Source organism: Aphelocoma coerulescens, chromosome 17, assembly GCF_041296385.1.
Source record: "Aphelocoma coerulescens isolate FSJ_1873_10779 chromosome 17, UR_Acoe_1.0, whole genome shotgun sequence".
NCBI classification, from domain to species: domain Eukaryota; kingdom Metazoa; phylum Chordata; class Aves; order Passeriformes; family Corvidae; genus Aphelocoma; species Aphelocoma coerulescens.
Window position 1 is genome coordinate 11,029,481 of NC_091030.1, and position 27,955 is coordinate 11,057,435.

Below are 27,955 nucleotides of genomic sequence, written 5' to 3' on the forward strand. Positions count from 1 at the left end.
TCAATAGTCCTAAGTATTTTTCTGTTAACAAGTTGAAAAGTATCTGATGGAAAGACACTACAAACAGAGCTTGTAGAGCAAACTCCTTTTTTTTGGGAACCTAGTCCATCAGAAGAACTGGAGGTTTTCAAACTAAAGAACTTATAATTATTTCTGAAATTCTGAATGCATTTGTTTTGTGTCTGCATAAATTTTACTTTGTAATGAAAACCCGTGGTGAAAGACTTTAGTGAAATGTATATTCTTGCTACTAATGCAGCAGATAAGATTTTTCAGGCCTAATGGTGAAATATGAATCCATACAGTTTTTACATTAAACTAGGCAAAACATAATTGCGCTCATAGTCATACTTTTTCTGTCCTAATTTGTGCTTCACCATGGCAGAAATGGAAGATGAATTGCTTTGGTTTTAGGGAAGAAGCTTCCAGTGTTGTGTTACAGCTGAAATGCGTCAAAATTTTAGTTGTATGTGCAGCAAGAACATTGTACTCGGCAGTCTCCAACCTCCCAGATTTGTGTCTCTGGGTGAATCTCTGGATGAAGCAACGACTGAAAGTGCATTTTTAAAAACTGCATGTGGCCATTAAGTATAAGACCTTCTCTGAAGCTGCATATGGCAGTGACTGATGCTATGACTGTTGTGTTTCACAAATTCTCAATTGTGTGATGGTAGCAAAGACAGGCAAAAATGCTGTCCTGATGGTATATATGAATGAAGAAGAAAACAGGCTTAAAAACGGTTGCGTCTTTGTTCTCCTTCTAAGTTGATGATCTGATGAATAATACTACTGATGATTCCTCTAACAAACTTGTCCCTCCTCTCTGTATTGCTAAAAGTTGTTTTGTTTTTTTGCTTGTCTTGGGGCTCCCTTCATTATTAATTAAGCAGCATAATGGGCTGTTTGCTCAAATGTGGAGAACACTCTGTGGATTAAATCTTTCCACTTACTGCTAGGAAAAACCCTTTGCAGTATTTCCTAGTTACAACCCAGCTCACAGTGAAATTCCAGAGTCTAGGCTATGGGGAAATAAAAATACAAGAAATTTGGAATTAATTTTTGTGTTTCATACAACTTAATGTAAGTCTATATTGCAGAGTGAGTATGGACAATAAAGCATCTTGCATTTATTTGGTTTTGGTTTTTTTTTTTGGCTCTTACTGGGACAAACTCATTACCGCTTCTCCTATTTCTTCTTGTGTCTCATGAATCCTCAGTTCAAGGCAGAGGAAGTTGATACCTTCCATGCTTCAGGATAGAGAGAGTAGCCTATATAACAAATAGAAAAATAATGTCTCAAGTAGAGAGAGACTCACAAGGATCGAGTCCAACTTCCTGCTCCTTGCAGGGCTACATCAAACTATATCACTAAGAGTGTTATCCAGACTCACCTTGTACTCTGACAGGCTTGCTGCCATGACCACTTCCCTGGGAAGTCTTGTCTCTCAGAACCATTTCTGTTAAAAGTTCATGTTCACATCCTGTTGTCAAACTGTGCAGTGGAATGTTGATGTTTTGGATTGGTTTTGAGTTTTGTTTCTGTTTCAGTTTATTACTTATTTGATGCCAGACACTTTTGTAAAGATTCTGATGATGATTGTATATGGCCTTTCACATTACAAAGTTTCTTCTTGTGTCAACCTCTTAGTGGGTACGTTTTGGTTAGAGTCCAGAAGCTGACTACGCTGAGGTTGCTGGAGCCTCCAGGAAGTGATTCTTGTAATGTAGACGGAGGTCTGTTCTGCTGGTGCCTGGACTGTCCCAAGGAGAAAGATATGGGGCAGATGGCGACTTTCATGGCCACTGTTCCCACTCTCATCACAAGCACCAATGCCACAGCTAGATGTTTAAAAGTGAAATCTCAGTTGTTTCCTGTGAAGCCAAGAATAGCCTGGCATTTACTGAGGATGATGGTAGGCCTTGTTTTCCACTGTATTGCAAAGTTCACTGCCTGCTTTTTGCAAACAAAAGAGCATCAAAGAGCTGGAACAAAACCAGTTTGTCCATGTTTTCTTTGAGGCCTCATAAAATCTGTAAATTGAGAGGAAAAATGATTGCAGTGAGACATCTCTAGAGCTCATAGATGTTTGAGAAGTAATGCATCTGTCTGGCCATTAGGTATATGAAAAGCCCCTGCTTTCTCTTACATGCTCAAGCTGTGAGTCACTATGAGCAGATTGTTTACAGTTTATTCTCAACATGAAGCTGTGAACAAAATTCAAAACACGTGTGAACGTTCCTGTTCACACCTGAAGTACAAACTGACTTTATGGCTCTGCATATTACACTTTGGCACATCCAGCTGTTTTAAGGATGCCAAGAGTTTTTGGAGTTCATTGGTAAAAGTATGAGCAAAACTGTTTTAAAAATTACTTCCAGGGAGTTCAAGATTATGAAGATGAATTTGTAACAAAAATGGATGGTGTAACCCTAATGTGCAAGAAACAGTGCTTCAGAAATGGTGCCTTTTGGTTATCTGTACAAATTCATTTTAATCAGTGCCTAAACACACCAGCCAATGAAATTTCTGGCATTTACATCAGTTCAGTGTTAAATAATCTCTGTCTTTTAGGTCCATCTGACGTGTCAGCAATTATGAAATTCAGCAGGAGACCCACATGTCCTGATGCCTCAGTAGCAGCAAGTCTATCTACACCTCCTGTACCAAGGCACCGGAAGAGTCACAGCCTTGGAAACAAGTGCGTAATCCCAGTGTCTCATGCTCAGGCAGTTACATGTGTCATAAAAATTGAAGATAGCAGCAGAACATGGTAGTATCTGTCTTTTTCCATTTCTTATATTGCAAGAGCGTTTCAGGCTTTACTATGTATTCTCTCGGTTTTCTCTTGACACTTTTGTTACTTTTGCTGACTCTATCCTCTGCCAGTGCCAGGCATTGGCAATACTTGAAAGCTGCTTATCTGCTTTGGTCTGTGGATTCCTGGTGTGTCTCCTTTTTCTGCTTTTGCTGCCACCAAGGGTGTTCAGGTTTTGTATGGAGAGGAGTCAAAACATTTACAACTTCCCACTGCAGAAATTTAATAACTGTTACTGACAAAGAGAAGTAAAATCTGAAACTTGTTTAGGTAGTAAAGGAGCATATGTACAGTAAGTGGTAGTGTATAATTGCCTGCTCCTTAATAACCTGCTGATGAGGCAGAGGCTGAGTGGTAATAATGTGAGCCAAGGGTGGCTGTTAGATGACATAAGAGGGATTTCATGTTTTTCTCTTCTTCCATGTTCCAGTATGATGTGTCAGTTGAGCGTCGTGGAGAGCAAAAGCGCCACCTTTCCGACGGAGCGGCCACGGCACCTGCTGGATGACAGTGTCCTGGAGTGTCACAGCCCAGCGCGTGGCCACACACCCAGCACGCGTCTTGCCAACGGCCTCTCCATAGGTATCGTCTGCGTGGGGGGTAACACCCCTGCTCCTGTCCCAGGGCGCTGCAGACTCACAGATATCTGAAAATAGGGAGTCTTACCCCCCACGTAGGAAATTAGGGAAGTAGGGAATTAGGAAGATCATTAGTTCCCATGCAAAGACTGATTGTTTTCATGGAAGAAAGTAGATCAGAACTGCTACTTGGTCAACGTTACCTCAGCTTTCCTCAGTTATCCACTGATGCTTTTGGTAAAAGTGGCATGAATTGTAGATGCTCGGTATGTGACACAAAGTGTTTGTCAGCTTTCACAAGGGGAAAAGCGGATATATATTTTAAAAGCTACATTTACACAAAGAAAACTTTAATTTTAACTATATGTTTTAGAAGATGGGAGAATTTTTTGGCTGTGCTCTCTGAGAATTAAAAAGAAATGTAAAAAGAACACAATATGGTATTATAATTAATAAAACAATTATTATAATATCAAAAAAGTGATCAAGAATATGTGTTCTAAGCAAGACAAAGCCACCTTTTAAGAGACTCAGGCTATTTCTAGAATAGGAAATTGACTGTGAAAGATAGCACATTACTTGGATGAGAGTTAGACACTGAGATGATCTTTGCACTTCTGGAAATACAGACACAGCTCACTGTGTTAAAACAGAGCATTAGAAGATCAGTCCTGGGCAAATTAAAGCTGTGAGCCAAATAGTTATGCCACAAAAGGAGGGACAAATTGGTGATGGTCTTGGAGGAGAAATAGGAACTTTAGTTATGAATACCATCATACATATTTTTAATAACTGCTAGCAGCAGCATACCGCTGACATATCCTTTATTAGAGTTGTGTTTGCGTCTTGAAAATAAACCATGATACCATATCTAATAACTTCAGTCGACTTATGGATATTGTGGTACAAATATTGTCTTACAAAGGAGCTGGATTTTATGTTCCTGAAGTGCTCAGCTTCTGAAGTAAAAGCATGATGAAAATTAAAGTAATGGTATTAAAACACAGCAGTAACATGAGTTAAGAGTGAGATACTATAAATGAAGTGGCTCATGTAAGCCTCTTCCAACTAAAGATTTTACCATGAACTCTATAAACACTTCTACTTCAAAACATGATTTGAGTAAATGGTGTCCACGGTACTATATAAAAGAGTATTCTGGTGATCCACATACATTGGCTTTGTATTTTCCCATGGGTGGTTTTCTTACTCCTTCTCTGTACTACTCTCTTTCTAGATAGCAGTGAAAGCTCAGAATTTAGTGAGGAGCTGCCGTCAGGGCTTGAAAGGTGAGTTAGTCTTCATGTACACTCACTGAGCACTCTACAGACTTAGCTAAGAAATTCACAAATGATCCCTAACATAGGTAAGCCCTAAATCAATAGTTATTTTTATCAAATTATTGATTAGTTAGGGAAAAAGTGGCAAACATTTTGAAATAAAGCACTGTAAAGGTATTGGACCTGAAAAGATTGGGAACTATCTCTGTCATGTGTACCAAATCCTAACTGTTGAAGTCTCAAACTAGAATTTCCCTCACCAGATATTTGCATTCACAAACAGGGGTCGTTTATATGCCACGCTGGGGCCTAACTGGAGGGTACCAATCCGGAATTCTCCTAGGAGTCGAAGCTGTGTCTACAGGTACAGTTCGGGGTCTACCTCTTTCATTGTATGGTGCTAAACTTCAATTTGGGTCTTTACGCTTTCCTAGTGTAATGTATTTTGTGTCCAAATATCCTATATGACCATAACAATTCACAAAGTCTCCCCTTCCTGCTTGTAAAAACTTCTGCTAATGATAAAGCAGGGTTATGGCCTATTCAGATGAAATTCAGTTTAGTTATTGATTTAACTAACGATGTCTGGCTTCCATTTTGCAGAAAACTAGTCTTTACTTAGGGTTTTATGAAACCTTTACAGAAGCAGGTTTGTCATGAAGGCCATCTTTGACTCCTGTGAAAAGTAATGATATTAGAAGGATACCTTCTTGACCCTTTCCCACAATCTATTTCCTGATTTACAGGACAGCTACCCATAACATCTGTTTGTGTCAGAGAGCTATAGTATGGTGTGTTGATTTTGTTCAGTAAAAGGGTATTACCTTGGACCTCAAGTAAGAGAGGGAACATACGCAAGCCATATGTTGCAGGCACTCACAGTGTTGCTAGTCACTAAGACATGGACTTTCCAGAAGCAGGTAATCCATTTGCAGACCACAGAGAGGTGACACAGAAAATTTTATATAGTTTGAGGGATAAAAATCATTCCTTGCATATATACCTAACCTGAACTTGATAAATTCTGTGATGCTAGCAAATGATGACTTATGTTTGAACAGTTAAGAAAATAGGGCCCTGACTAAGTATTCTGCAAATACTGTGATTTAGTTGCCATTTAAATCCAGTCAGATTTTATTTGGTTTAAATTAGTTTTTTTCAGCCATTGTAGAAGTATTGATATAATGTATAAATGTAATTACAGCTGCTCTACCTGTGCTAGTAACATCTGATAGCAGTACAAGCTAGAGGTTAGACAGGAGTAAAAATGCATACTTTATAAATACATAAAGGAATACATTTTGGAACAGTATTTAAGCTATTGTACCTGCTCCTGGAAAATACTTTTTTAACATGACAATGGTAGATCTGTTTCAAAAACATACACAAGCTAGAAATATAAAATGTAAGAAGATAAAAATGTGAAAAGCCTATTAAATCCACAAAGAAGAATTATTCCCTAAAATACATTTTGTATGTTTATCCACTGTCAAGTAATTCTAATGCTTGTGGTCATTCTTCCTTTTCTGAAACCTTCTACTGCCTCTGTCAAATACAGAATTGGCAAGAATGCACATTAGCAGAGACCAGGCAGGTGCATGCAATGGAAGAGGATGTACCTGCCAGTTGGAAGAGCTGTTCTTCTCTAGATGTGGTTGTGCATGTCACTTGGCACCAGAATGAGTTCATACTTGTTTGTAGACAGAATAGTGTTCCTTTCACAACTGAAAGGTAGATCATGCACGTCCTTTTCCTCGTATTCATTATTAGACATGATTTCGTTGGCGCTGATAAACCTTATTGGTCCATATCAGAACATCAGGGTTGTGATCACATGGTAATGAAGAGAAGTTAGCAGCAGATAACCTACCAATCAATATTTGGTTGAGACGTTATTAATGGCTGTTTGCATTTCTAACTTTGCTTGCACTTGGGCTCTATCACTTGTATCTCTTTCTTGCTGTTGTATGTTGGAAGTTTTTTGTTCATTCTGGAAAAGGAAAAACTATTGTAATCTCTGTACAATAAATTATTTAGCATTTTTATATAGTTTTCCTAACGCTTTTCCAATTAGGCAAGGTATTTTCATTAAACTTAAAATAACATTTATGGGAGCTCTTATTGCCAAAATTGTAAGCCATAAATTTCCAGAAATTCAGATAATTTCTGTAGTTTACCAGAATAAAAAAGAAAATTGCCTGTTTTCACTTTGACTTTGGGTTTCAGTATTTATTCTGTTTTATTTTTTCATGTCTAAGCCCCCAGACTAGAACCTTTTGTTGATCTGCTATTTTTGAAAGATCCCGGTTCCTATTTGATAGCTAGGTTAGGAAAATACATATTCTAGAGTCACATTTCAGATGATACAGTATACGAAAAGCAGTGCAGGATAGATATCTTTAGAGCTAAATTATATTGCTTACTTATCGTCCTTATTTGTCTGCTCAAATACAATCGAGAAATGCTTTGTCTCTCCAGCCCAACGGGCACGTGTACCTGCACAGCAGGTGGTTCCACAGGAGTCATTACCATGGAAGGGCCTTTAAGAAGAAAGACACTGCTCAAAGAAGGCAAGAAACCTACTGTAAGTGATAATTATTCCTATGATCGTAATTCATTAGTGGCTGTTTTAATTTTCAGGATTACATTAAATCTGCAGCTTGATACCACGTGAAACAATGGTTTTATCAATTGTTATCTTCTGATCAAAGTTTTAACAAGGTTGTAACATTTGTGTGTCATTTGATCTACAGCGGTTTTGCTTCTCCCTGCATTTGCAAGTCACGTTTCTAGCTGTAACAGCAGAGCAGGAGTGAAGCAATTGTGTAACCAGCAAGCAGTGTTGTGAGGGCAGAAATAAATCTTGTGGCACTGCCTGATGACCCAGAGCATCCTGATACTTTCCAGCTAAATAACCCTGATAAAGGTAGATATTGCAGGATGGATAATGTCTGCATTACATTTCTGTGACAGGAGGTAGATTAATAACTTTTAACAAGTTTGTAGATTACAGAACTTGCAGTGGCACTCATAAAAGACTGAAGAGGGAGATCTTCAATACAGAATTTTCAAGGGAGGGTGCAATTCAGTTGAACATATTTCTACAATATATTTTGGTGCTTTTGTGGTATCTCATTAAAATGAAAAGGCTGCAGGGCAGCCACCCATAGCACCAAAGTCATGGCAATTCATAGGTAACCTGAATTCATGGGTTTCACATGGTTCTAGTCCTATGCATTTGGTAATTTCTTTGTTTTCTGTAGAGTTGATTGATGTGTTTCACATGCAACCCAGTTTAGTTTGGAGCTAAAAGATCTGAAGAATTGCAGAGTTCTCAACTCAATAAATTTTTTTTTATCAAAAGTCTAAGATCTGTCCAGCAGAAGGCAACACACTATTCTACTCTGAAACAATCAGTACTGACACTTTTATGAGATAGCCAACTAAGTAGGATTGTATTCACAGCCAGCCATCAAAGTTTAGGTAGCTGGGCTGATTTACACCAGGAGACACTCTGTATCTCCATTCCTTGCTTCTGAAATTAACTTTGGTAGCACCTGGACTTGCCTGTGAATCGATTTTTGAAATGTCAGAGATATGCAGAGTTTTTCCTAATTTTTTTCCTTTTTCATTCAGCTCTCCTCGTGGACTAGATACTGGGTTACGCTTTCAGGATCAACTCTTCTGTACTTCGGAGCAAAAGCTTTAAGAGGCACTGAAAGAAAACATGTAAGCTTTAAATTTATTCTAAAAACAGAAACTAAATACTCATAAGTAGATCTGGAAGGGCATCCAAAGTGTACTTTCTGTTTCAGGCTAAGCCATATTTCTGCACAACTTTTACAGTCAAAAGTTAATCTCTGTTACAGTCTCAGCTATGACTGACTTGTCTGTCTTTTCCAGTATAAATCTACACCTGGGAAAAAAGTCTCCATTGTGGGCTGGATGGTGGCACTGCCTGATGACCCAGAGCATCCTGATATTTTCCAGCTAAATAACCCTGACAAAGGTAGATATTGCAAGATGGACAACGTCTGCATTACATTTCTGTGACAGGAAGCAGATTAATATCTATTAATGAGCTTGTAGATTATAGAACTTGCAGTGGCACTCATAAAAGACTGAAGAGGAAGATCTTCAATACAGAATTTTCAAGGGAAGGTACAAATTAAATTGAGCGTATTTCTACAATATGCTGTGGTGCTTCTGTGGTGCCTACAGAGAGAGTGCTTTATTTTGACAGTTACTGTAAGTTTTGCAGAAATTCCCCAACCAATGAAATTGCAACATGTCCGTGAGTTTCCATGCATTGATCTCCAAGTCTCTGAGTAGCTTCCTTAAAATCAGTTAGTATCAAATCCTGACTTAACACTGAGGCCAATTAAAATATCAAACTATTTACCAAAATAAGTCTGCTAAGTAATTATTAAATGCTTTTTAATAATTAATTTTGCAGTGCCGTAACTCTTTTCCCCTGATTAAAACTTCAAAAGATAGAAAACTCCTGGAGTTACTTTGAGTGGTTGCGTACAGATTCTTGAGGCTTTCTTCACTTTTCATGTTTTCAGCTTTGGTGCTGGATATGGAGCTGCATCTACTGTGTGAAGTGCATCTTTTGGGTGTTAATTAAAATGCATAAAATATTTGATTGCAGGAAACAATTTGCACTAGGACATTGAAGAAAACTAAGTTTACAGATATGAAAAACTTTATCAGAAGCCTCAATGAGAAGAAAGCCAGGATTAAATTAGATCTGACCTACCTGGTCTTTTCTGTGGCTGTAATTTGGCCTTTCTGCCTATGAGGCCACATATGTTCTCATACTTGCTTCACCCAGGGATTGCTGGGTAACATGCCTCACATGGGCTCTGTTATATTAGCAGCATGATGTTTGAGCATTTGAGGTGCAAATGAATTTAAGAGTTTACTTCAGGACTTTGGCTTCTGCACAGAAATCAGAGTCCTTTGAAACTACATGTCTGTCTGCAAATTCAGAGTCTTTCATTTTCTTTTTTTTGTAGGCAATGTTTACAAGTTTCAGACTGGTTCAAGGTTTCATGCAATATTATGGCATAAGCACTTGGATGATGCGTGCAAAAGCAACAAGCCTCAGGTAAGGTTATGAAAACTATTTCTACCGACTTTTTCCTGTTTTCCAGAAAATCCTTACTAGAAAAGATTTCTCTTTCAATCTGTGTGCACACAAATTCTTGTAGGGACAGACATAATTCCTCATTCTGTATGTTGATCCATTTTTTCAATAGGAGAAAGAAAAATTATTTAAAATTAGAGAATTCCCATCAAATCAGGTTTTGTGCAGGTCTAGCTATTGGTTTGGTAACCTTAAGAGCATATAACCTCTACTCTTAGTTGCTTCAAGCAAGATAGCCTCATCTCTTCTTCAGAAGGGACCGTTTCATGGAAAATGAAAGCAACCATACTAGGATGGACTCGATGATCTTAGAGATCTTTCCAAAATGTAATGATTCTATGAGTAATTTACAATCTCTTCCAGGTACCTGCTAATCTAATGTCATTCGAATAATTTCCTCTCCTACCTGGTGTGACTTCAAGTGCCAAACTGAAGAAACAGGTTATTGTTCTCTAAGGAGGAAGAGGAGAATGGTTTTCCTGACATGAGCCAGCCACAGATATTTCAGCACTTTCCTATTAACTTGAAAGTGATTCTGACACAGCTTTTAAAAGCAGAAAGTGAATGTTGTCCCTAGGACCAGATAAAGTCTCATGCACTGAGTGAAATCAGACAAGTTAGATGGACAGAAGCTTAATCCTGACTCCTGCAGGATTCTAGAGCCCTCAGCTATTTGTGGTCAGAGACTGCATGAACTGATATTTGACCACAAACTGAGCATCATATCTTCTGCCTATTCTTTTTTAAATGGTTCTTTTTATTGTTAAGCTGCTTTGTGTGACTGAAGAATATTTGGCCCATGTTGGGTTTCAATTCTTTCTAATGCACAGAATGATTGACAGTGTTAACTTGCTCCAAAGTGTCAATTAGAATAGAAAATTGTGGAACAACATTTTTATAATCTAAGTGCACTGAGTTGCTTGGCAATATGGCTGCCTCAAATTTTCTATTAAATCTCTGGACAATTCTGCTCTTTATATTTGAGCTATTTGGGAAAAATGTATTTTGGCACAGGACAGTTGGTTTTCTTTTTCATTCAGCTATTTCACTCAGGAACACCCTGGTAATGGATTTAAGGCTGTTTAAATTTACGTTGTGCTGAAGTTTGTCTTTCATTCTTTTACCAGTGGCATAGTTGCTTATAAATTTGGTGTTTTGGTTCAGTCTGAATGTTGTTCATTTCAAATCCCTTAGTACAGGGAAGCAGGTAATCAGGTGTTATGTATCACATGGTCCTGGCTCCTCAAAATTATTTCATATCATTGTTTCTGTTCTGTCTTTCTGTGGATGACATGTATATGTTGCAACTTCAGGTCATTAGTACTGGTAGATGGTACTGCTATTATAAAATCATGATGGCGGTGAAAGACTGTCTAACAGTGGAGCAAGTACGAAGAAGCCTCCACACCAACATCCAGAGAACAAACAAACAAACAAAGTGTAACTGGGCCTTCTCCTCTGAAAGAACTCTCTCTATGTTGTATTCCTGCTGTGCCCTGGCACTCCTGCAGTCAGAATCTTTTTCTGTTTATATGTTAAATTCATCACTTTTTCTGTTTGAAACTCTTGCCATATGGCATCAATATTCAGACTTCATCAATCACCAGAAAACCTCTTCTGACTTTCCTAAGATTGTGTAGAGGAAAAATTGACAAGTCAGCCTCTACAGACCAGGGAACACTGTGGAAGTCAGTTTAAGTTAACAGAGCCTCTACTAGAACAAGCTCCCTTGCATTAGCAGTATGTATTCTGTGGACTTCCATGATTTTCTACATTTTTATTTTGAGACTTCTCTAACAAAGGAGGAAAGAATACCTGTATTGTTAAATGGAGGTCAAAAGTAAATTTTTTGTTCTTTTAAGAGTTTTTCAGTTACAATCCTGAAAGCCTAATACATACCAGCTTTTCAAAAAAACCAGTTCCTGGTGACAACTGCATTTAGATCCTGGGACATGGGAAAGTGTATGTCAAGTTGACAGAGTTTATTTGATAACTGAGGAACTGTGTGAAAAGAGTGGTAATGCAAAATATATTTATACCATTTTTCTCTTTTTTTGCTAACTTAAGACAACTTTGAACTAGGAAAAGCATCATTTTCTGCAAGGGCAGAGCATCTAACACCATTAGAGATGGTGTAGAAGCTTTTGAATGTGGTAACCAGTTACCAGTAAATGACTTCAGACTGTCAGACTATGATATAGTCTGAATTATTCTCCACCTATGGACTTCTGTGATTAGTCATCAATGAGATTAAACATCTTTTCAGTATAGCACAATTGTGAAATTGCTGCACAGTATTGAGAAATTCAGATTGATGGCAGTGTAAGAATACTAGTAAAACATCTTAAACCAATTTTAAATTAGTCTTTAAGTATTAAACAGTTCATAGCTGCTGATTAGACGTGTTATGATGCCATTTGGTACCACTTGCTATTATCTGGAACTTCTATGGTTAATTGAAAGCTGCTATTGAAATACAATATATTGGCCATTACTACTGATTGTTACAGCATTTTCGCAAAAAATATCACAAACCATACAAGTTTTCCTCCATCAAAGAGAATAACTGCAATCGCTATGTAAAAGTAAACATTATGTCAAAATTACTGTTTTCAGAATTGTGAAGATATAAAAACTGTAGGTAATATTATTCGTTTATTAAATGTGCAATTTTGATGAAATTCAGTGCCAAAATGCATGTTTTTCCAAATAGCACTAAAAGGAGGCAAAGAAACTAGTTTTCAAATTGAGACTGACTTGTCACATTATAATGTTAACCAGTTTCAACATTTTGGTTTGTTTTGTGTGGAAACTGTTGCACTATTTTTGGCTGTATTTTCCAGCAGTCCACTGCATGCCCTTTGTGTAAAGGATTCTTTCTATAATTCTTGTGAACTGTCTCACCTGTAAGAACTCTGGTGTCGGAATCTAGGTTTTTGGCAAAGTATTTTGTTACCTCAGTCTTGTATCAAGTTGCTGCATTTTTCAGTTTGTTATATTGATAATAATGATTGTTTTGCTAATTAAATACTTTAATGTAAAAAAAAGTTTGTTTACTACAACAGTAATTGCATTTGGTTGTAAGTTTAAAAATGTGCAGGGTATGTATGCTGTTGACAATAAAATATTCCAAAAAAGAATAGTAGAGGTACGTTAGGAATGTTTTAGCTCAAAGGCAGCATGCATGTTTTATTTGTGAATGAATGATAATACAGTTGAACAGACTTTATAGAGCATAGTGTCTAGCCATTTAGTAGTATAAATACAACAGAATCAACATTTCTAGGATAAAATTGAAAAAGCCTCCAAATTTGCAGCTTTTTCAAGTGAGATTTGGAAAGTCCAAAGAAGTAGAGAGAAACTTAAATTTCTTTGCACTTAAAATTTAACTCAGCAGGTTTGCAGATGACACCAAGCTGAGTGGTGCAGTTGCCACAGTTGAAGACTGGGGCCATCCACAGGGGCCTGGACAAGCTTGATGAGTGGCTGGGGCTGACATATTTCTAATGAACACATCAAGAGCAAGTCTGCTGAAGACTCAGGTGCTGGTGGATGAGAGGCTGGATATATTCTGGGCTGCATCAAAAGCAGTGTGGGCAGCGGGTGACAGAGGTGATTTTGCCCCTCCACTCAGCTCTTGTGAGACCCAGTGTGGAGTGCTTCATCCAGCTCTCGAGTCCTTGGTACAGGAAAGACATGAACCTGATGCAGTGGGTCCAGAAAAGGGCCACAAAAATAATCAGAGAGCTAGAGCACCTCAGTTATGAGGAAAGGCTGAGACAGATGGAATTGTTTAGCCCGGAGAAGAAAATGTGCCAAGGAGACGTTATTGCCGTCTTTCAGTACGTAAAGGGGATTACAGAAGAGATGGGGACAAATTTTTTTAGTAGGGCCTGTAGTGATAGGAGAAGGGATAATAGTTTAAAACTAAAGGAAGGTTGATTCAGGCTAGATACATGGAAAAAATTTTTTGCAGTGAGGGTAATGAAACACTGGTTTGGGCAGAGAGGTGGTGGATGCCCCATCCCTGGGAGTGTTCAAGGTCAGGTAGACAGGGCTCTGAGCAACCTGCTGAAGATGTCCCTGCTTATGGCAGGGGAATTGGACTATGTGATCCAGCTAAAACCATTCTATGGTTTTATTTCTTATGCAAGGTAAATAGGCTCCAGATTATGAGTGGCAATGAAGGTCCTTTAATTTCTGCAGAAACATAATTTCATGAGCAGTTGCCTCAGAGAAAAATTACATGTGAAAATGAGAATTGTCTGAGTGAAAAATTAATGTGAAGATGAGAGCAAAACAAGCTAATATAAAAAAAGTTACTTCTACAGCTGAACAGGAAAGCATTGTAAGTATTTTATAAAGGAAGGATCTGTAAGTGTCTCTCATTTCTATCAAGTGGTTCTTTTCACTAATAGCATCAGTTAAAATGGGAAAATTGACTGGAATTCTCCTCCTTCCCGTAGGTAACAAGATAGAAAATAAAACAAAGTGAGCATGTTAGGAAGGAAAACCAACAATCACAATATCCCAGGTTGACACTGTTACGGAATCAAATTGCAGGGGGGAGAGAGGACTGCTTTCTGCATTGCTGTATTTCACTATAAGGTAATGTGCTTTTGTCATACAACACCCAAAGTAGTGAAGAGCTCATTAAATGCTCATTATATCCAAGCATCTTGTCTTGTAACCTGGGAGAGTAAAAACAGAATGAAAAATTAAATAACTTTGTCCCTACTCTGGATGCAAGGCTGTGCTAGGTGTGCAAGGGATGGCACTAGCACACTGCATTAGTTTTTCTTCTGAAATCATTAATGGTTGATTGTGGTATTTCCATAGTTCTGATCTATTACTCTGGAGATTTGTCTATCAAATTCGGAAAATACACAATATCTTCGAGCATGTTTAAAGGGAAAAAAAAAGTCAATGTGTACAGGTCTCAGTAGACCCCAGATGTAAGAGCATCTCAGATAATTATATTAGGAAGGATGGAAACACCCATTTTGCATCAACTAAAACACAGTGGTCCACAAGGAAGTGCAGATAGTAATGAATTGGAGGAAGTATCCTTTGTATTTCTGGACTTTGTCTGTAGCCATGTTCTCTCTGCCAGAAATCAGCTTCCAGGAAGAATAGACTCTGGTGGGAGAAGTGTTGCAAATGATTACTTGCTTCAGATGATCCATGTTTTGGCTTTGCAAGCATGATGTAACTGAATATAAAGCAAACAAGCAAGTTCAGAAAATAAATAGATTTGTTCTAGCATAGATATAGAGAAAAGTCCATCAAATTCTGCAGAATAAAAATAGCAAACAACCAGCTAGATAAATTATTTTACATACAATTTTTTAATGATACCACTGTCAAAATAAAATAAAAAATACAATTTGTGAACACAAAGGAACACCCTTAGAACACTTGGAAACACTGGAAGATAGTTGTAGTAAATGGTTACCGTTTCTTGTAATAATACAAAACTATAAAATCGAACCAGACATGAACACAATGAATATATGTCTTGTCTTGTTGAAGGTAATGTCATACTCTCTCATGGGACAAACAGACAAAAAAATAGAAAGCAAGAGAAAGGGCAACTAGCTGGTGCAGAAGGTGAAGGTTTCAAAAAAACCCACCAAGCAACAATTCCTTTTAGATTACAAGATGCTCTTTGTTGCATTCAAGTACAGCATACTTGGAAGTCCATCTAGTCCTGTCTGCATTGTTTAGCAGTGCAATTGTTTTAATTCTTTCAACAGCTGGGGGAGGGGCAGGGAGTAGTTTTTACTTCACCTACCAGCTTCCAAGGCTGTACATTTTTAACTGCTGAGGAGACTTGATCTTCAAATCTTGCTGTGAGTTTTTACTGGCTTCCCCGCCCCCGTATATATTTATGGAAAGGAGAGGTGATGGGGGGCACACATAGACTGTGAACACAATTCACTGCTAGGTTTACATTGAACTGCCAGCCTTGGTATGCACTATGAGGGGTGTAGGCGTTTGAGATCATCAACTGATGATTGTGTTTGAATTTAAAACTTTTCCAAATTTGCTGGCTTTTTGGACTGAGAAAAGGGGGAACCAGAGAAGAAAGGGTCTTAAGGTGGTGGTGTGGGTGGGTGTTGTTGATGTTTTTATTTTTCCTTGCCTATGCTTTAAGGTGAATGGGCCAAATGAGTCCTTTGTGTCTTGAAGTGAACCCTTTAGTCTCCCTTCTTACCTATCTGAACTTCATTGTTTCTTATACTATTTACTGGACAGAATAAACAGAATGTGAACAAACAGTGAACTCTCTGTTTCCACAGAAACACTGGAAACCTGTCACTGTACTTCAGGATGTTTTTTAATGTAGCCAAACATTCCCCTCACTCTAGTTAATTAACAATTAATGTAGCCATTAGGAAAGCTGTGCCAGGAAAGAGAAACATATCAGTATGACATCTAATTGACAATGACATAGGTGCTTCTGCTAGTTATTTCTACTGAGTCATAGTTAGTCTGAGAGACAGACCTCTTTCTGCCTCCCACTCTTCATCTTAGTAATCTTCTGACATTATGATAGGGGCTAGGAGAAGAGACCACTTAGAATGGAGATTTCAGTGAAGAAACTGGAAATCAAAGGTGAGTATGGAAGTGTGGAGTCACTTCTGTCTATGAGGTGTTACTTTACAGTTACTTTAGAAAAGGACTCCAGGCACGAGCACAAGCCCTCTGGAAAATGCATAGTCTCCAGGGCAAATTGATGCAGCTCTGGCATTTTGGAACAGGTTTATGAAAGTAAATGTGCAGTCTTAAAGTGAAAGACATTTTCTAATAATTTTTTGGTTTGTCATGGGGTTGGTGCAGTTTTGGTGGTTTTTTTTTTCCCTAAGTATCTGGTCTATAAGCATGTATGTTGAGTTCTTGTACCTCAGTTAAAAAGGAAGTACCTTTTAAAAGCATTTTTTCAGGGCCCTGTGGGTACTGATGATCCTGACCAGCCCACCTGCCACCCCATCATGGGCTCAGGAGCCCATTTAAGCTCCCTTCTGGGCCCTCAGCCCCTGCCTGAGCTCTGACCTAGCAGGCTTAGGTCTGACAGACCCTGTAGTTCAGGCCCTGACTGCAGGTGGCCTCGGTTGCGGTCCAGCATTGTCCCCTTGGTACCCTGCAGCCACTGGATTTGTTATGCTCTGCAGTTCCCTGCTCTCAGCTTTAAACCTGTCTCATCCCACAGACTTGCTAGGTGGTCGCAGATTGCAGGGAGGAAGGAAGTTGACCCTGGCTGTGGCCAGCCCTGCTTGACTTGCGACAGTACTGAGGCACAGGGTCCTGGTTGCTGAGGCCTCTACCCCACTAGCTATCTTCTTCCCTTCAAGTCCTAATAAGAGAAAGGGAGAGTTTTTCTCTCTAAATAGTTCATAAAGCAGACAAATCCAGTTTGGATTTGCAAGAGGATAAAATATCTATGAATTGTATAGATGAATGTTAATTTTTCTGATACATTGTTGCATGTATGTTGACATTACATGGCTATCTCAAATTGTACTGTAAGCTAAAAAGTTAAACTTCAGTTATAAGCAGGGAAAGTGGAGCACTACCTGTTTTGTGGCAAGACAGAGAATATCATTTAAAGATCAGATTCAAATGATTTCCACACAAGTTTACATTTGGCAGAAATTTAGGACAGCGGCCCTTTTCCATACTGCACAAGAGTAAATGAGTAAATGCATTTGATTTGTGAACTGGATCAATGTATCTAGGAAAGAGACTTTCAAAATGAAAAAAATTATTTGGTCTACATAGGGTGGTTGAGGCCTCAGTCCACTATTTTCTACAGATATTTGCACATGTTTGGGAAGTGCCTAATAACAGCGATTACATGTCTTTGCAGGAAATTGGTGTGACATACCTCTTATCACGGTTACATCCCTTTGGAGATAAACAGCTTTGGCTCTGAAAGAGAACTGTCTTGGGTATGCTACAATTTGAAATGTAATAATGAAATTTAAAGCATTTCATTGCAATAAGTATTTTAATCCTGTGTTCTCCCCAGCACTAGAGACACTCTATGTCTGGGATCTCAATAAATGGAACAAAAGTCTGTAATTTACTGCCTTTGACACTAGAAAAGAAAATCCCACCACAGAATTCCTACAAATGCCAACCTTGGATTTTATTGTAGAAATGATTCAGCTATCACGTCTGTCTCTAAAAGTAGACAGGACTCCTGTAAACTGAATCGGGGGAGGAGGGGGAAACAGAGGTTAAATGATTTGCTAAGAAGCTGTTTGTTAAAAACAATGCATACAGCTTGCTCAACACTTATTGTGCCTACCAAAGCAGGATGAGAAGATATAAGACTATTGATAAAGGGAAGGAATCTTGACCAAAGATCCTGTTTTCGAACCTAAAACTAACTTAAACCAGCCTTGAAGTTTGGACTTGGGCCAGGGATATAAAGAGCATGCGCAGGGAAGCAAGGTGAAAAGTTCAGAATGAGGAAGACCCTTTACTTCATCCCGGAGACCCCTGCCCACCACCAGCAGACGACACTGCGCAAGCGCACCGCGGATGTAAATGTCTTTTGGGCTCATTATAATACAGGGCGGAGATAGGTCATGAATATGCATATGCATATTAGGAAACTTAATTAATACGGCGTTTGTAACCTGATATATACCAAGCTGAACGCAGCTGCCGGCACGTATGACCTTGGAGGAATTATTCCCCGTGCGTACTAGCGCCGGAATAAACATACCTACTTTACTACTTATTCCAGTAGTGGAGTCTTTTCCGCATATCAAAACTACTGGATTTTTATCGTTGTGTAATTATCAATTTATCTGTACTTTTTTTTAATTGACTTGCATTTTGAAAATATAATGAAAGGCAGGAAAGGACTCCACTACTAGAAAAGTAGTAAAGTAGGTATGTTTTATTCCAGCGCTGGGACGCATGGGGGATAGCTCCTCCAAAATCATGCGTGCCTACAGCTGTTTTCAGCTCGGTATTTATCGGGTTACAAGTTCCATATTCATTAAGTTTCCTAACAAACTCATACATATTCATCACCTAGCCCCGCCCAGCCTCGCTTCGTATTATAATGAACTCAAAAGTCATTTACATCCGCATTGCGCTTGCGCAGTGTTGTCTGGTGGTTGTGGTAGGGGTCTCTCGGGGGTCTTGTGACGAAGTCAGGGAGAGTCTTCCTCGTCTGAACTTTTCACCTTTCTCTCCTGCGCATGCTCTTTTATACCTTTGGCCTGGGTTTAAGCTTTGGGACTGGTTTGAGCTAGTTTTGGGATGAAGCAGGATGCCTGTCTGAGACTCCCCCTGGTTTTATCAGCAGTCTCTTATCTTCTTCTTCCTGCTCTGGTATGCTGACCAAGCTAGATGCATTGTTCCTAACAAACGAATTCTTTTGCTCCCCATCCCCCTGATTCAGTCCCCCCTTTTCTAAAGAGTTAGTAAATTCTTTTACTAATACTTAAATTCTTCTCCTAATGAATTTTTTGGTAGGCATCTCTTAATGTTTTCCCGTGTGCGTTTGACAAAGTAGTTAGGACTGATAGTCTTTTTAGTACTCTATAGTTCCAAATAAGTAACGCGATAGACAGCGCAAGACAGGTGCTAACCAAGGTTAATAAGACAATTATGGGGTGACATAACGTATTTAGGATACCAGTTGCGGTAGGTGACCACCCGAAAAGTGAGTCCCACCAGTTATGACTTGCGTCTTGTCTCACTCTTTGCAAAATTCTGCTGATTTCTTGTGTGTCATAATGGACAGTGACTAAGGTCTTTTCCCCGTTTCTTTGGATTTCTTTCAAAATTTCCATGAGGTCTTGATGCTTTACTAATTGCTTTACTAATGTTAGGTTCATCCCAATAGGTGTGGGTAGCAATTTATGGTAAACGGTATAGTTAGACCTTATTAATTGATGAGATACGACTGGTGCTAAATACGAAAAGTCACACCCAACAATCTTGGCAAAATTACAAATACAAAAATTAGAGTGATTCCTGGCAGTTACATTTATAACATTGTCATCTATCATCATTGAAGTGCAGGTAGTTCTTAAGCACACACAGCCTTGCCCAACATATACGAGTACAGTTTTCGGTGAAGTGTCTGGGTGGATCTCAAAGTGACATATGCCTTGTTCTGTATCAAGACATATGTCTCTGGCATCAAGTGTATTACTTTCACAGATAAATCCTTGTTGTTCCCGTGTAATACAAGATTCTAAATTCACTGTTTGCCATTTTTCTCTTACCATCCGAGCCCATACTCTATGTTCAGAGGGGTAGAAAACTGTCCCTTTATGGTTTAATCCCAATGCGACAATAGGATGAATTACATAAACTGTGGCATTCCGTATCGTAAGCACAAAGGCAGTAGCTATGTTAGTCATTGGGTCATAGGTGAAATTTACCAAGGTCCACCAGGATTGGAGCTTTCTTTCTAATTTAGTAGCATTGTTCCAAACAGCCTCTCGGATCTCAATAGGAAATACACCTTCATTACCCTCTCTTATGATTAAGGAAGCTGTGGACTGCATCCATAATTGAGCTTGTATGCAGCTAAAGGCTAATGAGACATTGTCCTGAGCTGTGCCAAGTGTGTTTAATATCAGTTCGTGATCCAGGTTGCTGATTTTTGCAAGGTCTGGGAGTATTTTTGAGACTTGCCACTGGCTGTTTCCTAATGCTAATAGGGAAGATTGTAGGGGCTGTTTTAATTTGGTCAGGTCACTGGTTGCCGTGGCCAGTTTATTCATCAGTATCTCTGAATCAATTCCATTTATAACTCCCAGCCCTGTTCCTAGCATGCCACTCAGGTCTCTCCGCATTCTGCCCTTGAGGGGGGTTTGCTTCTGCAGCCAGGCTGTCCACCCTTCAAGGGATGTTTGAATTAAAGGGGAGCAGGCTGGTTGGATTTCAGAAATGTTAATTTGCATTAGTAGTTCTACACGCTTAAGAGACCATTCTGGGTTAAACAGCAGTAATTGTTGGCCTGTGTTCCTCACTACATAAGGGCCAATCTCATAAACCTTTGGCTCAGATTTAAGTGGTGTGACCTGGGTTCGGATCTGATTGCCAGAGTAGGTCATAGTGGGCCTAGCCATGGCATTTATCTGGAATTTGAATGAGAGTCCATTACTGCCTTGGCCCCAAAGACAAACCACTTCCACAGTCTGTACTAATGTAAAATTATACCAACAGTCTGCTTCACTTGCGTAACTACAGATTTCACGGTGTTTGTCTGTAGAAGTAGTTGAGACACTGATTTGGGTTGCTTTTTTGTGAGTAGTCCCGTTAATCATTCGGCATCCAATCTTGATTTTTTCTCCTACAGTCCCCTGGAGCTGCCAAGTTCTTTGTTTTTCCCACTCTTGCTTTGTATACACTTGGTTTCCGTGTATGACTACAGTCAACAGGTTTAAATTTTTTAAATCAGAATATTTCCCCATGAGTCCAGTAACCCGCATAAAGGCTTGAGACCATATGTCTTCTCCCCTAGGAATAATTTCCTGGCTGATGGTTACAATTATAACTGTGAGAAAAACAATTTTCCGGGTTATACTTGCGTGCCACCCTAACATTTTCATTTTGTTCGAGTAAACTTCAATTTCAATTCATCCCCAGGGGTCACTTTCCAAGGGGTCTCTGGAGCCTTCTTTACTCGGGTATGGTGAATCCAGGCACTCTGTTCTCTGATCTTAATCGCGGTGTAAGTGGTGAGGAGCACCTGGAATGGTCCTTCCCACTGTGGTTCCAGAGTCTTTTCTGTAAGAGACTTAACATATACATAATCTCCAGGCTGAATGCCATGTACAGGACCGTCTAGGCCTCGACTTCGAGTTCCAGCCACATGTTTTCCAATTTCTCTAAGCTGTTTATCTAAAGCAATCATGTAGGTGGTTAGCGTTTCTTCCCCTGTTTGGGTAGATATTCCTTTCTGTACCCCATATGGTCTCCCATAAAGTATTTCAAAGGGACTTAGCTTCTCCTTAATCCTGGGCTTGGTCCGAATTCGTAACAATGCAAGTGGGAGAGATTGGGGCCAGGGTAGGTTAGCTTCTTGCCCTAATCTCACAATTTGCTGCTTAATCATATGGTTCATTTTCTCTACTTGGCCACTCGACTGGGGATGATATGGAGTGTGGAGTTCCCAGTCTATGCCTAAATGTCGGCTAGTTTGTTGTACCACCCTTGAAATAAAATGTGGTCCCCTATCTGATGACATTGTGGCTGGAACTCCGAAGCGCGGTATTATTTCTTGTAGTAACACCTTTGTTACTTCTCGAGCCTTAGCGGTCCTAGTAGGAAAAGCTTCTGGCCATCCTGAAAAAGTATCTGTTAGCACTAACAAATATCGATACCCCCCTTTTCTTGGAAGTTCTGTGAAATCAATCTGCCACTGCTGTCCTGGCCCACGGCCTCTCCCAATTTGGCCTAATTTTGGTTTAGGGGTATTTTTGGGATTAGTCTGGAGGCAAAGGTTGCACTGTCGAGTTACTTGCATAACAGTTTCGTATAAGTTTCTGGCGATAATTTTCTCAATTAAGTAATTATATAAGGCATTTGTTCCCCAGTGTGTTTTCTGGTGTTCCTCTCTAACTACGGCCCATAGCAAATGAGAGGGAACAACTACTTTTTCCCCTGCAGTGATAGCCCATCCCTCTTGGTTAAATGTTCCCTTTTCATCTTTAATCAATTTCTTGTCTTTTTTATTATATGTTGGCTTACCCTCTAGGGAAAGTTGTCCATCTGGGATCAAGGCCCCAGTTGTTGTTACTTCACCTTTTGCTGCTTCTTTTGCCTCTCTGTCCGCTAGTTCATTTCCTTCTTCCAATTTTGAGCTCACCTTTTGATGTGCCCTTATGTGCATGATTGCTACTTTCTCAGGTAGCTGGACTGCTTCCAACAGCCGCATTATTTCTTCTGCATGTTTGATGTTCTTTCCATGTGAATTTAACAGTCCTCTTTCTTTCCAAATGGCCCCGTGTGCGTGTACAACTCCAAACGCATACCTTGAGTCTGTATAGATGTTTATTTTCTTTCCTTTTGCCATCTCTAAGGCACGAGTTAGGGCGATTATTTCAGCCTTTTGTGCAGAGGTGTTTGTTGGCAGGGGTCCGGATTCTATCACCTCCTGGCAGGTGGTAACTGCATACCCAGCATGTCGCTTTCCACTGATGATGTAGCTGCTCCCATCAGTAAACCAGGTCTCTGCGTTGTCTAAAGGGGTATCCTTCAGATCCGGGCGGCTGGAGTAGGTGGCTTCGATGGTCTCCAGGCAATCATGGCGTACCGGTTCCCCTTGATTTCCACTGAGAAAGGAAGCTGGATTGACAATGTTAGTTACCACTATTTCTACATCATCTTGTTCCACCATGATGGCTTGATATTTCAGGAACCTTTGTGGGGAGAGCCAGTGCCCACCTTTCACTTCCAGCACCGCAGACACCGTGTGGGATACCAGTACAGTCATTCTCTGACCCAAGGTGAACTTGCGTGCTTCTTGGATGTTTAGCACGACTGCTGCAACAGCTCTGAGGCACCCAGGCCATCCTTTGGCTGCTGCATCTAGCTGCTTAGAGAAATAAGCAACTGCCCGTCGGTATGGGCCCAGGTCCTGTGCTAGTATTCCCAGGGCGATCCCTTGCTTCTCATGGGAAAATAGAAAGAATGGCTTACTCACGTCTGGGAGTCCTAGAGCTGGAGCTGACATGAGGGCATTCTTTAGCTGGCTGAAGGCCCGCGTGGCCTCCTTTGTCCACTGGAGATCTCTGCTTTCCTTTGTAATGAGTTCATATAATGGTTTCACGAGCAGTCCGTAATTGTAAATCCACAATCTGCACCACCCCGTCATCCCCAGAAAAGTCCGTAACTCTTTCGCTGTCTGGGGCTTTGGGGTTTGGCATATCGCTTCTTTGCGATCTTGCCCCAAAGTTCGTTGCCCAGCACTGACTTCATAGCCTAGATAGATCACTTTCCGTTTCACCACCTGAGCCTTTTTCTTGGATACCCTGTACCCTTGGAGTCCCAAGAAGTTTAAGAGGCTTACCGTCCAGGCTGTGCAAGCTTCCTCTGTTCGGGTAGCTATTAGGAGATCATCCACGTACTGCAATAGCTTCCCTTCTCCTGGTGGGGCTTCCCAGGACTCTATGTCTTTTGCGAGCTGTTCTCCAAACAAGGTGGGACTGTTCTTAAATCCCTGAGGCAACACCGTCCATGTGAGCTGGGTTTTGCGCCCACTCTTAGGGCTTTCCCATTCGAATGCAAAAATTTTCTGGCTGGCTTCATGGAGAGGGAGGCAAAAGAAGGCATCCTTTAGATCTAAAACAGTAAACCAGGTTAGTTCTGGTGTTAAGCATGTTAACAGAGTGTAAGGGTTTGCCACCACAGGATAGAGATCCTCAGTTATCTTATTAACAGCCCGTAAATCCTGGACCACCCGGTAAGATCCATCGGGTTTACGGACAGGCAGGATAGGAGTATTAAAATCAGATTGGCACTCTTTTAACAATCCCAACTGTAAGAATTTTTCAATTATTGGGCCAATTCCTTCCCTGTCTTCCCTTTTAAGGGGATACTGTTTAATTCTAACTGGTTGTTTCCCTTCTTTGAGTTTGATCTGTATTGGGGTTGCATTTTTGGCTCTCCCAGGTACATCTGTGGCCCAGACTCCTGGGAACACCTGGCTTATTATCTCTTCCCTGATTTCCTCCACAGGGCCTTTGGTTGTTAATATTAGGCTCAGTATCTCTATGTACTGTTGGTCATTTACCTCCAGAATAACTTCCCCATTCCTAAAAATAATGGTTGCTTGTAATTGTTCTAATAAGTCTCTTCCCAAGAGTGCTTTTGGAGAATTGGGTAAATATAGAAACTTGTGAATACCCCATTGTTTCCCAATTTTATATTTCAATGGCTTACAAAAATAAGCTTTTTCAGATTGGCCAGTTGCTCCGTGTACCACAATATAGTCATTCTCCACAGGCATCAAAGCTTTATTTAAAACTGAATATGCTGCCCCCGTATCCACTAAAAATTCTATTTCTTTTTCCTTGTCCCCTAGCTTCATTATAACCAGTGGATCTGCTAGGGTGGAATCCCCCGGTCCTCTTCAGTCTTCTTTCACATGTGCAACCACCCTCCCCCTTCCTCGGTTTCCTCTGTTCTGGCGGTCTTCTTGTCTTCTTTCTGGGCACTCATTTTTCCAATGGCCAGACCTTCCACAAATCGCGCATTGGTCTCTACCTAGCCGGGGTGGGCCCTGTCTGGGAGGTCCTCGTCTGGGGGGTCCTTGTCTAAGTTTTCCTCTATTCCCTTCTTCTACCACTGCTACTAATCTCCTCATCCCTTGCTTGTAGCTTTCTTCTCGATTACTGAATACCCTCCAAGCTGCATCTAAGAGAGTTTCTAAATTCCTCCCTTCTGGCCCCTGAAGTTTCTGTAATTTACGTCTGATATCTCCTGTGGATTGCCCTATAAACAAAGATACTAGCTGTTGTACCCCTACCTCGGTCCCAGGATCCAGCGATGTGTTACGGCGCATTGCATCCCTCAGACGATCCAGGAATTCGGATGGTGACTCGGAAGGACCCTGTCTTATTGCGTACAAAGCTGACCAGTTTAGGGTCTTGGGAATAGCCCTTTCCACCCCTTTTGCTATCCATTCTTGATAACCTTTTAATTTCTTTAATTCAGCTGTTCTATTCGGATTCCAGTGTGGTTCCTGGAGTGGGAAGTAATCTTTTACATCTAATTGTTGCGTTTTGTAATAGTCCTCTGCCAAGTCTCGAGCTGTTTTCAAAACTAACTGTCTTTCTGTCTCTGTTAGTCCACCTAATAACAATTGTATATCAGCCCAATCTGGATTATGCTGTTTAATTATAAGTCGCAAGCGCTCAGCAGTACTTGCTGGATCATTTCGGTAATTTTTGGCAATATTATACCATGCATCTAGGTCAGCGGTAGAGAAAGGTACTCTAATCAACATTGTATCCCCATCAGGTGCCACCGCCTCTCTCAGGGGTGCCATCAGTACCTGTTTCCTGGTTCGGGACGAGACAGGACTGCCCGGGGGAGAGGGGGTTGGCGCTGGTGTTCCTTCCGAGTCCGCATCCTCTTCCTGTCTCCTAAGGGGAGGCTTAAGCAAATCGGTTAATTCATCATCATCTTGTCCCTGAGCTGCTGTTTGATAGACTTTGTCTGACCTTATGCATCTCTGACCTATGCTGCACGACGAGCAGCAGCGCTTAATTCTTCTTTGGCCCTTTTTATTTTCTTTTTCCAGAGCTAACACCATAGGATCACTGGGGGGTTTGATTCCACAGTCTCTCTGCCATTCAGGGTGTTTTCGGAGAGAGAAAAATGCATCAGCGTAGGAAACTTCTTCCCATTTACCTTCCCGCCTCAGAAACAGCATTAGCTGAAGCAAAGTATTATAATCTAAAGTTCCGTTAGATGGCCATTTAGCTTTATTTTCTAATTTATACAGTGGCCACCACTGGGTACAATATTTTATAAGGGTTTTTTTTTATTTTCTGTGCCTCCAGCTCCTACTATCTCCTTCCAATGGGCTAGAATACAGCCGAGCGGGCTTGCTCTGGGGATTTCCTTACTTTGTCTGGTTCCCATCCTATTTGAGCTTACTCAAATACTGTGCCACCCCCTTCGGGTCACCTGTATCCTATGCCTTTTGCCAAGGCTGCTTGAAATCTCCCTTTTTTTTTTTTTTTTTTTTTTTTGTTTTTTTTTTTTGTTTTTTTTTTTTTTCCTTTCTCCGACTTCCACAAGATCTACACTGAACTTACACCCACACACCAAGCAGGGAGTCCTCTCTATCACTCGAGCAGATAGGACACATGAATGGAGAGAGTTTTGTCCCCTAGCGTTATCTCGTTTCCACCCAAATCTTTCTTCACACTTTCTCACAATTCTTTCCCAATTTTCTTCCCGAACCTCCCAAACCTCAGGCACCAAATGCGACTTCCCACACACAATCTTTAAAATCTCAGGCTCAAAATACAAACTTTACACTGCATTACTATCCATGCAACTTGCTGTCCTCCCGTTGAAAAAGGTTCTGATACATCCACAAGAGCAAGCTATTTCTTGTACTCTTTCAAACTTTAAATTCTCTGCTGCTGGTTGTTCTCAATCAAAGGCCACTAATATTCCTGCAGAGGTTCTTCCAGTCAAGATTCCAAATTCAACGAACAAGCACTCTTCCAAACAAATGTCTCAATATCACACTCTCAAATATCACACGGCAACACGCAAGCTTCCTGTTTTACAAACGAATAAGCGACCTGATACACATCTGCACGACCGAATATACATCTGCACGACCGAATATACATCCACACCCATAAAAGCAATCCGACAACAACCAATGTCTGCACAAACATATAAACAACATTCAAACCAGCTACTAGTAGCAAAATGTTCGTAACACTCGCTTGTAATAGTTTCAGGGTCCCGCTTGTATTTTTCCAACACAGTAACAAGTTCCACCGGGACCCCCCCTTGGAATCACCCAATCCGCCCCCAGGATTGCTAGCGGCCGCTCTATCGGTCGGCGATTCCCCCTTGCCGGCCCCACCTTTACCCTCACAGGGACTACGCTGCGCGTGGGACGTCTCCTCACGGCTTACCAGCAGCCCTGGCCACGCGTACGACTTACAGGCACCTTAAATGCAAAACATACCGTTTGTCCGCAGCTTTAGCAGGTCGTTGTCTGTCCGCTGCAGTGAGCGAGCTGAGGGGAGGAGATCCTCCAGGAAAGCCCTGGGGCGCGCCTAGGATGTCCGCTCCTCAGCCGATCCTGCAGCCGGGCAGAGTCTCTCCTGGCTGGCTCGCCAAATGAAAGGCAGGAAAGGACTCCACTACTAGAAAAGTAGTAAAGTAGGTATGTTTTATTCCAGCGCTGGGACGCATGGGGGATAGCTCCTCCAAAATCATGCGTGCCTACAGCTGTTTTCAGCTCGGTATTTATCGGGTTACAAGTTCCATATTCATTAAGTTTCCTAACAAACTCATACATATTCATCACCTAGCCCCGCCCAGCCTCGCTTCGTATTATAATGAACTCAAAAGTCATTTACATCCGCATTGCGCTTGCGCAGTGTTGTC

General features: G+C 40.5%; 2 protein-coding genes across 9 annotated transcripts in view; one reads left to right on the top strand and one right to left on the bottom strand.

Annotated features, from left to right (window-relative positions):
• Window positions 1–18,684, top strand: part of RALGPS1 (Ral GEF with PH domain and SH3 binding motif 1) — an 86,830-nt gene extending 68,146 nt beyond the window's left edge. For 6 of the 8 annotated variants that reach the window (XM_069031955.1, XM_069031950.1, XM_069031954.1 and 3 more), the window contains 9 exons: window positions 2,573–2,699; window positions 3,247–3,398; window positions 4,632–4,683; window positions 4,958–5,038; window positions 7,153–7,258; window positions 8,311–8,403; window positions 8,578–8,683; window positions 9,696–9,787; window positions 10,190–17,672. In XM_069031955.1, coding sequence (XP_068888056.1) covers window positions 2,573–2,699; window positions 3,247–3,398; window positions 4,632–4,683; window positions 4,958–5,038; window positions 7,153–7,258; window positions 8,311–8,403; window positions 8,578–8,683; window positions 9,696–9,787; window positions 10,190–10,219 — 839 coding nt within the window. In that variant the 3' untranslated portion in view covers window positions 10,220–17,672. Of the gene's footprint in view, window positions 1–2,572; window positions 2,700–3,246; window positions 3,399–4,631; window positions 4,684–4,957; window positions 5,039–7,152; window positions 7,259–8,310; window positions 8,404–8,577; window positions 8,684–9,695; window positions 9,788–10,189; window positions 17,673–17,696 lie in introns of those variants that run through there. The other 2 variants (XR_011155623.1, XM_069031956.1) reach the window with 2 other exon arrangements.
• A 38-nt stretch (window positions 18,685–18,722) lies between these two features.
• Window positions 18,723–22,234, bottom strand: LOC138119788 (uncharacterized). Its single transcript, XM_069031949.1, has one exon. The coding sequence runs from the start codon at window positions 21,415–21,417 to the stop codon at window positions 19,306–19,308; it is 2,112 nt and encodes a 703-aa protein (XP_068888050.1). The 5' UTR covers window positions 21,418–22,234; the 3' UTR covers window positions 18,723–19,305.
• Between the last annotated feature and the right edge of the window lie 5,721 nt (window positions 22,235–27,955).

What these genes read in the sequence shown, in the direction of transcription:
- LOC138119788 (XM_069031949.1), bottom strand. Translation starts at nt 21,417, where the DNA reads ATGAAAATGTTAGGGTGGCACGCAAGTATAACCCGGAAAATTGTTTTT.